The sequence below is a fragment of the Salvelinus namaycush genome, chromosome 33, assembly GCF_016432855.1.
Source record: "Salvelinus namaycush isolate Seneca chromosome 33, SaNama_1.0, whole genome shotgun sequence".
Classification (NCBI taxonomy): domain Eukaryota; kingdom Metazoa; phylum Chordata; class Actinopteri; order Salmoniformes; family Salmonidae; genus Salvelinus; species Salvelinus namaycush.
The window spans coordinates 469,669-482,311 of record NC_052339.1 but is presented as its reverse complement, the minus strand read 5'-3'; the positions used below and the strand labels follow the sequence as shown (position 1 = coordinate 482,311).

The following is a 12,643-nucleotide window of genomic DNA, read 5'->3' as shown; positions in this document are numbered from 1 at the left end:
CCTTGTTCATGGGCAGAACGACAGATTTTTAGGCTTCTCAGCTTTGGGATTCAATCTAGAAACCTTTCGGTTACTGCCCCAAGGCTCTAACCACTAGGCTACCTGAAATGGATACTTGCATAGTAGCAATATCAAAAACAGAAAGTGTCCAGATATTTGTTTTTATAAATATTTAATTATTATTAGAATACCCAACACACTTGTCTAAATTGATGGGTCATGTGAAGGAAATGCTATAACCACCCTCAGCCACATCTAGCGAAGTGGATGGGTCACTATTGTCTAAACATGTGCACATGTTCATGAAAAACAATAGATGGCCGTAATCACCCCCAGACATACCCAGGCCCAATTGCTTCTGCCTAATTTAACCTTTCTCGCACCGGGGTTCCGCTAGCGGAACACCCACAACATTCCGCTGAAATATTTAACTTCCACACATTAACAAGTCCAATACAGCAAATGAAAGATAAACATCTTGTGAATCCAGCCAACATGTCCGATTTTTAAAATGTTTTACAGCGAAAACACAATATATATTTATGTTAGCTCACCACAATAGCCAAACACACAACGCCATGTTTTCACCGCCAACATAGCTTTCACAAAACCCACAAATAGAGATAAAATTAATCACTAACCTTTGAACAACTTCATCAGATGACAGTCTTATAACATCATGTTATACAATACATTTATGTTTTGTTCGAAAAAGTGCATATTTATAGGTATAAATCGTAGTTTTACATTGCAGCCACCGTCACAAATAGCACCAAAACAGCCAGAATAATTACAGAGAGCAACGTGAAATACATAAATACTCATCATAAAAGATTTATGAAAAATACATGTTGTACAGCAAATGAAAGATAAACATCTTGTGAATCCAGCCAATATTTCCGATTTTTTTAAGTGTTTTACAGCGAAAACACAATATATATTTATGTTAGCTCACCACAATAGCCAAACACACAACGCCATGTTTCCACCGCAAAGGTAGCTTTCACAAAACACACACATAGAGATCAAATTAATCACTAAGCTTTGAACAACTTCATCAGATGACAGTCTTATAACATCATGTTATACAATACATTTATGTTTTGTTCGAAAATGTGCATATTTATAGCTACAAATCCTGGTTTTACATTGTGAATACGGCGCCAGAATGCACCAAATTGTCCGGAGAAATTTTGGACAGTCACGTAATCTAACCAAAAAAATCATCATAAACTTTACTAAAAAATACATGTTGTACAGCAAATGAAAGATACACTGGTTCTTAATGCAACCGCTGTGTTAGATTAAAAAAAATAACTTTAGTACAAAGTACAGCATGCAATATTGTGAGACAGTGCCCACCAATTCTCCGCCTTGTTGGAGCCAACATATACCACAAAAATACGAAATAACATCATAAATATTCTCTTACCTTTGATGATCTTCCATCAGAATGTAGTGCAAGGAGTCCTATTTCCACAATAAATCGTTGTTTTGTTTTAGAATGTCCATTTCTTCTGTCGAATTAGCAACTTTGGCTAGCATTGTGGAGCGCACATGTCCAAGAATTCTTGGCGCATGGTCAAACTCGGTTGAAAATCCATCTTTATGATGTTTTTATCATATGTATCCAATAAAGTCCGAGCCGGAGCATTTCGTCGTGTATACCTAACGCATTTCAGAAGACAATGTGGGGTTCCCTGGTGCGCAGTTGAATACTGCCAATAGGGCGGACCTGTCACTCCAAAAGCTCTCATTAGGTCTCACATCAAGCTAGACACCCCATTCAACATTCTACTGCCTGTTGACATCTAGTGGAAGGCGTATGAAGTGCATACAGATCCATAAATAAAAGGCAATTGAATAGGCAAGGCCTAACACAGAGCCCCATTTTCAGAATTGTCACTTCCTGTTTGGAAGTTTGCTGCCAAATGAGTTCTGTTTTACTCACAGATATAATTCAAACAGTTTTAGAAACTTCAGAGTGTTTTCTATCCAATAGTAATAATAATATGCATATCGTATGATCTAGAACAGAGTACGAGGCCGTTTAATTTGGGCACGATTTTTCCCAAAGTGAAAATAGCGCCCCCTATTCACTAACAGGTTAAGGCCCAGCCCGGCTTTGCCCGAAAACCAAAATCAGAAATAACTTCCTCCATTAGTAAATCCATTAGCTGCTGATCTCTGTCTGTCACTCACTCACTCCCTGAGCGTTGCTCGCTCTGCATGGGCTCTGCTCCTGGTAGCTCTGTGTCTGTGAGTATCCATACCAACGACTCCGCTTGGGCTGCTCGGCTCAATAACAAGACACGAGAGAGCAGTCAGCTGTTAGTACTTCTGACACCATGTTATGATCTTACTCAGATATGACTGTACTGCCCAGCAAAGCATGAGTGAATTGCTCAGCTTCAACCATTTAAGAACCTTAATATGTTTCAGTGTACAGTACAAACACTGGTAACGGTGTATGGTATCCATAGGAAACAGTGTTGTGCAGCGTCTGTGGAAGAAGTCAGAGCACAGTTTATGCTTGAACATTTGGCGCCTGGGAAGATTTAGACAAACATTTGAGTGCGTAGAGATCTAAACTCACTTTAACATGAAATCAGAGCTCCAAATGTTAAATGCCATGGGTAAGACATTTCCTCTGAACTCCAAAACAAGCACCAAGGATTACTGGGCAGAAATGTGTTATTACAGTATGTATTGTTACAAACATATATACACACTCATATATATATATATACAAACATATACATACATACATATACATATATACACACACATATATATATATATATATATATATATATATATATATATATATATAGAACATCCCTAATTGTAGCCCATATAGAATAAGGTGTGTTTTTTACTGAATATATAACATTGACATTTGTAAGCTTTGTGGAAATGTTGTCACACATACTGTTGATGTGAGAGCTGTTTGTCTACAAAAATGGCTGATGTTGTCTTGATAACTAATTGGATGCTGTCTGTCTACAGGAACAATGGTGGTCCAAGTGGCAGCCACAGACGCAGATGATCCGACATATGGGAACAGTGCCAGGGTGGTCTACAGCATCATCAGCGGACAACCCTACTTCTCAGTGGAACCAAAAACAGGTAGGCTGCTGACTGTTGGGAATAAGAATTCCCAACAGTCTGGACTGGTCAGACATACTGTATGACTAAATGTTATTAACTTAAAGTCTAAGCCGTTGGTCTAACAAACACCACTGTAGCTTGGCGACCTTCCACTGCAGATGCGGAAGACCGACATAGGCGGATGCGGTGGATTAAGACACGGCCCATACAAAAACTGATATCTCCATCTTAAATTGACAGATTTGATGGGATTTTTTTAATACGTTACTTAGATTGATTTACAGGAGCATAAATATACTCCTAAGGATTTTTAATGTATTAAAAAAATATATGTGCTATACTATCAAACTGCTCAAATGCCTCACATGAAAATGTCAGTTTACATTGTAGCAGATACACATGGTAGCAGTATGTATCCTATCACACACAGAAAATTGGCCAGTGATACTTAGTGTTATTTTTCAGTGTAACATTTCTAGTGTTGATTCAGGTGTTAAATGAACTCTAAGAATTAAAGCTGCAATATGTAACTTTTTGGGGGCGACTGACCATATTCACATAGAAATGTGTGTTAATGATCTGTCACTCTCATTGAAGCAAGTCTATGAAGAGGTAGATCTGTTCTATAGCGCTATATCTATGCTTCCCTTAACTTCTCTATGATAGGGGACAGGATTTTCACGTTTGGATGAAAAGCATACCCAAATTCAACTGCCAGCTACTCATCCCCAGAAGATAAGATATGCATATTGTTAGTAGATTTGGATAGAAAACACTCTGAAGTTTCTAAAACTGTTTGAATCATGTCTGTGAGTGTAACATAACTTATTTAGCAGGGGAAACCCCGAGGACAAACCATTCAGATTTTTCTTTTTTGAGGTCACTCTCTTTTCAATGGATTTTCATTGGGAATACAGATTTCTAATTTACCTTCTTGCAGTCAGTTCCTACCGCTTCCACTGGATGTCAACAGTCTTTAGAAATTGGTTGAGGGTTTTTCCTTTGTGTAATGAAGAGGTACGGCCATTTTGAATCAGGGTCACTTGATTCAAAAAAGCTAGCTACAGCTTGTTTTAATCCTGTATTGAACACAGATCATCCCGTCTTCAATTTTTTGATTATTTACGTAAAAAAATACCTAAAGTTGTATTACAAAAGTAGTTTGAAATGTTTTGGCAAAGTTTACAGGTAACTTTTGAGATATTTTGTAGTCACGTTTCACAATTTGGAACCAGTGTTTTTCTGGATCAAACGCGCCAAATAAATTGGATATATATCGACGGAATTAATTGAACAAAAGGACCATTTGTGATGTTTATGGGACATATTGGAGTGCCAACAACAGAAGCTCGTCAAAGGTAAGGCATGAATTATATTTTTATTTCTGCGTTTTGTGTCGCGCTTGCAGGGTTGAAATATGCTTCTCTCTCTGTTTACTATGGTGCTATCCTCAGATACTAACATCGTTTGCTTTCGCCGAAAAGCCTATTTGAAATCTGACATGTTGGCTCGATTCACAACCAGTGTAGCTTTAATTTGGTATCTTTCATGTGTGATTTAATGAAAGTTTGATTTTTATAGTAATTTATTTGAATATGGCGCTCTGCATTTTCTCAGGCTTTTGGCCAAGTGAGACAGTAGCGTCCCGCCTAAACTCAGATTTTTGGATATAATATGAACTTTACCGAACAAAACATACATGTATTGTGTAACATGAAGTCCCATGAGTGTCATCTGATGAAGATCATCAAAGGTTAGTGATTCATTTTATCTCTATTTCTGCTTTTTGTTACTCCTCTCTTTGGCTGGAAAAATGGCTGTTTTACTGTGGCTATGTACTGACCTAACATAATCGTTTGGTGTGCTTTCGCCGTAAATCCTTTTTGAAATCAGACATGTTGGCTGGATTCACAACAAGTGTAGCTTTATTTTGGTGTCTTTCATGTGTGATTTCATGAAAGTTTGATTTTTATAGTAATTTATTTGAATTTGGAGCTCTGCATTTTTACTGGCTTTTGGCCAAGTGGGACGTTAGCATCCCACATATCCCAGAGAAGTTAAATTACATTTTCTTGTCTTTTACTTTCAGTTTTGTACACCAGCTTAAAACAGCTAAAAATACAATATTTTGTATACAATATTTCAAAGCGATTGATATGGTACAATGATTCTCTACACTATACTTGCTTGTTTTGTCACAAACTGAAATTAAGCAAACTATTACAATTTTTGCAACCAGGAAATGGCTGAGCAATTTCTTCATAATGCATCTTTAAATTAACACTCATTGGTGTAAAATAACCCCAGTGTTGGTGATAATAACCAGAGTTGAGTTGGGAGTGTTTTACCCTTGGGAGATAAAAATGTTCCCATCCAAACCATGCCGATCATTATCATATTTCCCAGCATGCTCTACTGTAGGTTGTTGTTTTTTGGAATGTTTTTATTATCTGTGTTTTTGTATGTACATTGATTACTCAATCAATATTATGCTACACAAAGATAAACAACATACATTTTTCTAAACTAATCCAATCAGTTAGTTAGATTTATTGCACACATTACTGAAGTGGTTGTTCCAGTTTAAATGGTTTAGATAGTCTCCTTTATCACTGTTCACAATCTTTACAGCCATTCTGAATGCAGGTTGTGGGTGAATGAAAATTCCAGCTGTTCCTAACTCTGCCTGGATTCCAATAGCAATTCTGCTTAACTTTGTAAACCATCGTAATTTGACTTGTAGGCCTGATGTGGTCTGTAAACAATGCGCTCCAGGCCATAGTATTACGGTAAAACTAGGTCTCAAAATGAGATATGTAATGTATTGTCATAAAGAGTTACATTTGTATGATAATATTTACATAATAACTCACTAGATGAAGGCTAAATGACTGAACATTTATGAATTCAACAACCATTTCTCTGTCACTAACAAATACAGTCATTGGTGGTAACTCTACAATTCACTCTTAAAGGCAAGGGACACAGGGAAATGGTATTGGAGGTGTGGCTTAGTGGGGGCGTGGCTTTCAGTTAGTTGTTTTTGGCCTCCTGTGAAAGTGGAAGTGTTGTACCAGTTTAGGTGGTCTATGCTTCTACATCAGCATTGTTTGCTGTTTGGAGTTTTAGGCTGGGCATCTGCTGATGTAAAAAGGGCTTTATAAATACATTTGATTGATTATGAGGTGTTATTGTAAAACCTGATTGTCTCAAACTATATACACTTCCTAGTGTTAAAACAACTTTATAAGGTGTTATTGCATAACACTAAAAGTGAAAGTCCCTAACACTGACGAAGTGTAACAGCGTCACACTAAGCACAATGTTAATTTAACACTGAAAAGTGTGGACTAATATATACTGTGACCCAGTGTTAAATGTAACACTGGCAGTGTTCATTCAATGCTGGAGAATTTGCCATCTACATTCTCTAAACTCAAGAATATATATTTGTTTTTTTTTGTTTAATTCGACAGATATAAAGCAATGGAACTGCATAACAATGCTGGGATGTGAAGTAGTGGTTTTGACTCTTGGGGTGCTTCGTTGGAGGGTACAGCTGTTGTCCTCGGCTACAGCTAGCTAGTTGGCTCATTAGCCACCGCCCCACTGTGGGGGACGCTAGCCTCATGCAAAGCACTGGGAAGAAAACAGAACATTGGGCGTAGTTCCATTATTTTTTGGCTTATCATCTTTTTCTTCCTGCAACAATCCAGGGGAGATTTGCTTACATGCTGAGGTTTTATAAGTCAGACAGACTTATAGACAATAAGTGAACTCACTGACTTATTAAAAGTTAACTTATCTATTTCTTGAATAAACAGTCCTCTTATTACAGAGTCCATGAGACTGGGTGGGCAAGTAGCATCAAGCCAGTCCCCTGATTCAATACCATATGCGTTTCAGGAAGTTCTGACTAGCAGACATTGGAAGCATTTTCATGCTGTGAAGCCTAGCACATTAGTCTGTGCGGGGAACAAGATTGATGGAAATGTGACTACTGGAATGCGTCTTCAAAATGATCTTTAACAAAGTTAGCGAGACTACTTCAGCTCCGCAATAAGTCTCAACTGAGAATTTGTGACATCAATACTAATCAGAGTGAGAGCCGACATTTGCTTAAGTGATGTTTAAGCAGCATGTCTACCCCATAAAGGCTCATTACTCTGTCTGCATAGTTATTTTTACTAAAGACTCATCCAGTTCAAGGAATGGAGCCCACACGCAAGCCATGATGTGTGTTTCATTACCTAAGAAGGCTCTTGAAATTTGATCTTTCTTATTGTTTGAAGCGGTTGGGATTACTGAAGTGGCTACATAGTGTAGAAAGTGCAATGAAGAAAGAGTACTCTTCAGGTGATGTAATAGTGCTCTTTGACTTCCTGGAAAGCCAGAACAGACTATGTTTCATGTTTTTGCTGTGGATACTTCTGTGAAAATTTATTTTGAGTGGCACCTTAACTTTAGCATATTTGAACAGAATTTGTATGCACTTTACATGTGCAGACACAACATGGAGGAAATACAGTACATACTGCAAAGCTAAATCAAACAAATTGTGTCTGGCACAGGAAACAAAAACATTGATTTACAATACATTTAAATGAGGCTACCTGTGAAGAAAAGACCAAAGGTGAATGCTGTTTCTATGACTGCAAACTACTAATTAGAATAATTAATTGAAATAAGCTGTGCCTTAGCGAAGGGGTGACTTTGACAAAGTGCTCGGGCTGAAATGCACTCCTTGAGCTCGAGCTACACAGTAATACTGCACCACCAGCGATTAAGTGGTTGAGGAATAGTGGTCAGGGAGGTGGACAATGTCAAATGTGACTTGGAGGGTTTGAATCCTGGCTCACTTTGGTCAGGCAAGTCCCTATACTGGGAGTCTTTAATCGCAAATTGAATCCGCAAGGTGCCCTTGGGGAAAAAAAGTGCTTAATCCTGAATAGCTTCAATAATTTTCAAGCTGTAAATGTAATGCATCATGTTGGCAAAATACATAAATTGCTGTGGGTGACAGTGGCCTATTAAGCCTCCATTTTGTAATGTTGCTCAGGAAATAGGGCACTTGAGTTTGAAGGTGAAATCAAAATGTGGTGCACTGCTAGGCGTTGAGGCCTGCATGTGGGTAATTGATGAAAGACTCAATGAATAAATGTAGCTAACAATGACTGTCTAGTCCGTCTACTGTTTTCTATGATACTCATTTGGCATTTTGGAATGGCATTAGTAGAAATGTACCATAACTAACAGGGATTAATAATGCACACCTCCCTGCAAATACTCAGAGTTTTGTACACCTTAGGGCAGAGATGAGCACTCGAGCACATCGGCAATGCCCAGACAAGTCTGCTTGCCTCAGACCTCTGTCCTAACGACGGGTGGGAGCGGAAAGGCCAGGTGTCTGTGCGAGGATTCATTATGTTTAACGTTTTTTTTAAGAGGGGGCCTGCATGCATTTCAATTTGATGTACGTGCTACTTCTGCGATGACAGCGTTTAGAGCTTCCCCATCATCTTTTTCAGCTCGTATGGTCATGAGAGAGGAGATAATTTAATTAAATGTAAAATGCTCAAATAAGGGACAAGGCCAATGCCAGTTTAGCTGCTCCCCAACTGTTTTTTTCAGCACTAAGATACCAAATACAGAGACTGGGAGATGGTTCCAAAACCTGGAAATCCCGTTCTGATTAAGATATTGGCAGGGCCTTTTGGGAGCTTTCTACTCGAGGTGCTCTCTAGTCTGTACAAGTCATGACACCAACCCAAACACACACACACAATTGTGAATCGCCTCTGACGGAGATCCTTGTACAGTACTATCCACTCCAGTGACTGGAGGCCATTACAGCTCAGGGTAGGTATAAATCTGGCCTCACATCGTTATGCCACGTAGTGTGCAATACTATAGCTTGGCAGAAAATCCATTATCTCAACCCTTTCATCACATTTTGCATATACAGTAGCATTTCCTCCTGTATTTCAAATACTGTATAATAGTAATGTTACTGAAGATGAGTCACAATTATCTACGTCTCGTAATGTTACATAATTGTTGAATGTTACACCACATCCAGACCACCAAGAGATGGGACATTTAACTTCTTATGGCTACGATCCCATTAACAGGATCGATATGACAAAAGCCAGTGAAAGTGCAGGGCGCAAAATTCAAACAACAGAAATCTCATAATTAAAATAACTCAAACATACAAGTATCTTATACCATTTTAAAGGTAATCTTGTTGTTAATCCCACCACAGTGTCTGATTTCAAACAGGCTTTACAGCCAAAGCACCACAAACGGTTATGTTAGGTCACCGCCAAATCACAGAAAAACACAGCCATTTTTCCAGCCAAAGACAGGAGTCACAAAAAGCAGAAAGAGATAAAATTAATCACTAACCTTTGATGATCTTCATCAGATGACACTCATAGGACTTCATGTTACACAATACATGTATGTTTTGTTCGGTAAAGTTCATATTTATATAAAAAAAATAATTTCCAGAAATCCTCATAATAAACGTTGATCAAAGATACAAGTGTTATACCTGGAATTTTAGATCCACTTCTCCTTAATGCAACCACTGTGTCAGATTTCAATGAAGCTTTACGGGAAAAGCAAAACATGCAATAATCTGAGTACGGCGCTCAGAGCCCAATCAAGACAAAAAGATATCCGCCATATTGTGCAGTCAACAGAAGTCAGAAATAACATTATAAATATTATCTTACCTTTGAATATCTTCATCAGAATGCACTCCCAGGAAGCCCAGTTCCACAATAAATGTTTGATTTGTTCGACAATGTCCATCATTTATTTCCAAATAGCTACTTTTGTTAGCGCGTTTGGTAAACAAATTAAAATTTACGATGCGCGTTGACTAGTTGCAGACGAAATGTCAAAAAGTTCCGTTACAGTCCGTAGAAACATGTCAAACGATGTATAGAATCAATCTTTAGGATGTTTTTAAGATAAATCTTCAATAATGTTCCAACCGGAGAATTCTTTCGTCTTCAGAAAAAGCAAATGGAACCTGAGCTACCTCTCATGTGAATGCGCATGACCAGATCCTGGCACTCTGCCAGACTGACTCAATCCCCTCTCATTCAGCCCCCCTTTACAGTAGAAGCCTCAAACAAGTTTCTCTAAAGATGGTTGACATCTAGTGGAAGCCTTAGGAAGTGCAACATGACTAATATCCCACTGTATCTTCAATAGGGGCTGAGTCGTAAATCGACCAACCTCAGATTTCCCACTTCCTGGTTGGATTTTTTCTCAGGTTTTTGCCTGCCATAGGTGTTCTGTTATACTCACAGACATCATTCAAACAGTTTTAGAAACTTAAGAGTGTTTTCTATCCAAATATATATATTATATATTAGCATATTTTAGCAACTGGGACTGAGGAGCAGGCAGTTTACTCTGGGTACCCCTGGGCACCTCTGGGCACCTTATTCATCAAAGCTATTCAATACTGCCCCCAGCCATTTAACGTATCATACTAAGTCAAGGTGGCGAATGATGACTCAGCTGATACTAGTTCCGTCTGGGTATCTTTCACAGTATGAGTGTAATGAACACAATGGGAGACAGAGAGCTGGTTTCAAGCACAGGGTGCAGCAGGTGTTTATTGTAAAGGACCACAGGAGGAGGCAGGTAGCTGGGTCCAGGGGCAGGCAGAAGGTGTTGGTTCAGTTTTTCTGTGCTCTGTTTTTTACTTAACGAATAAGGAACACTCAAAATGTGCACTTATGAATCATAACAATTTTAATCAAAATACAGCTGTAGACAGAAGTCAAAGATCAAACATCACACATACAACGGATGTCTCTCCTGAGTTCTGCAAAATAGGAAAAGTCCCAAGTTGCTTTTATCATGCTTGTAGTCAACCCCCTGTAATGTAACTGTCTACGTCATTACCTTCTACTCATGAGACCAAGCCCATGCATCCACAGCTATACAAACATAGTTTCAGCGTTATCTAAAGGCTTAGCAGTAAATGTCCACTCCCCAAGTTGATTTATAGTGGTATGTCTAACTAGTCTCTTATCTCTTTCCCCTGCATGGTTCTGTGTTTATCTTTGAGGTGCTTTTCTCACAGACCGTTTCTTTATAAGAGGCAGAGACTAGAAAATAACTGTGAAACAATTTTAAACCTTATAATATACATATATTGTTAATCTGTAGTCTAGGACCCTATAAATGTGGAGGAGGAGGGTCCCATAGCCCCCCCTTCTATTAATACAACCTAAGCATAATCAATTATTATAATATATCAAACATTTGGTGCAGCCCCTATCATGACCCCAATTTGACCCCATCAAAGGTCATACACAGGGGTCCAAAAAGGCAACAGTACAGGCAGGGAAAAGGCTAGTAATGTCGTCCGGGAGATCAGGCAATAGGTTGATAACAGGAAATCCGATAGGCAAAAGTACAGACAGGGAATAGGCAAAAGGCATCATTATTGAGGCAGGCAAAAACTATCATACACGGGAGGAGTAAATTACAGGAAAAACAGAGCTCCGTATAGAGGTGTGTCACAAAACAAACAATACCTCACAATGATGGGGTGCAAAGAACTGAACTAAATAGTGTAAGATAATGATATACAGGTGTGTGAACAGCTGATCAGAATTCAGGTGATTGGGATCTGGAGAGTGAGCTGCGTTCAGGGGATCTACGTGTTTGAGAGTGTGAGTTGGAAGCAGACGTTACAATGAGTGAGATCAATTTTTATTCAAATATGTATCTGTGCTCTGGGTTGGAATCTTTCAAAAGATAAGAGTTAGATGTAGAGTATGCCTAGAAGGTGGCTTTTCTTGTAGAGTATGCCTAGAAGGTGGCTTTTTCAGGTGCATTTATCTAACATGGATCAATTGGGTGTAAGTGGACCCCTCTGGCCTACCACTCTTGTTTAAGTTTCCATCACCTTCATCGTTACCTCTCATAACTACACGGATGGTGGGCCAGAGGGGTTCCTATCCTAACAAAGCGCTCCAGTCCCCAGACATTTATTTCCTCTTCCCTAGACAAATATCAAGGATCCTAGGCTTTTTGCAGGGAGAGTGGTCTACCCCTCTGCCGCCAGCGCTGGGTAGAGGAAATGCGCGCTTGCTATAATGTATATTTTCCAGCAGCACAGGGACAATGCCGATGCAGGGCCATGCCGTGACAGCCACAGAAGTATTTTAACCTGTCTAGCACCGGGGTTCCGCTAGCGGAACTCCTCCCACATTCCACTGAAAAGGCAGAGCGCGAAATTCAAAAAATATTTTTGAGAAATATTTAACTTTCACACATTAACAAGTCCAATACAGCAAATGAAAGATACACATCTTGTGAATCCAGTCAACATGTCCGATTTTTAAAATGTTTTACAGCGAAAACACCACATATATTTATGTTAGCTCACCACCAAATACAAAAAAGGACAGACATTTTTCACAGCACAGGTAGCATGCACAAAGCCAACCTAACTAACAAAGAACCAACCAAACTAACCAAGAAACAACTTCATCAG

General features: G+C 38.9%; 1 protein-coding gene across 1 annotated transcript in view; it reads left to right on the top strand.

Moving 5' to 3' along the window:
* LOC120027866 (cadherin-7-like) overlaps window positions 1-12,643 on the top strand; it is a 132,294-nt gene that overhangs the window by 48,726 nt on the left and 70,925 nt on the right. Inside the window, exon 4 of the mRNA XM_038972947.1 lies at window positions 3,010-3,129. Coding sequence (XP_038828875.1) covers window positions 3,010-3,129 — 120 coding nt within the window. The remainder of the gene's footprint in view (window positions 1-3,009; window positions 3,130-12,643) is intronic.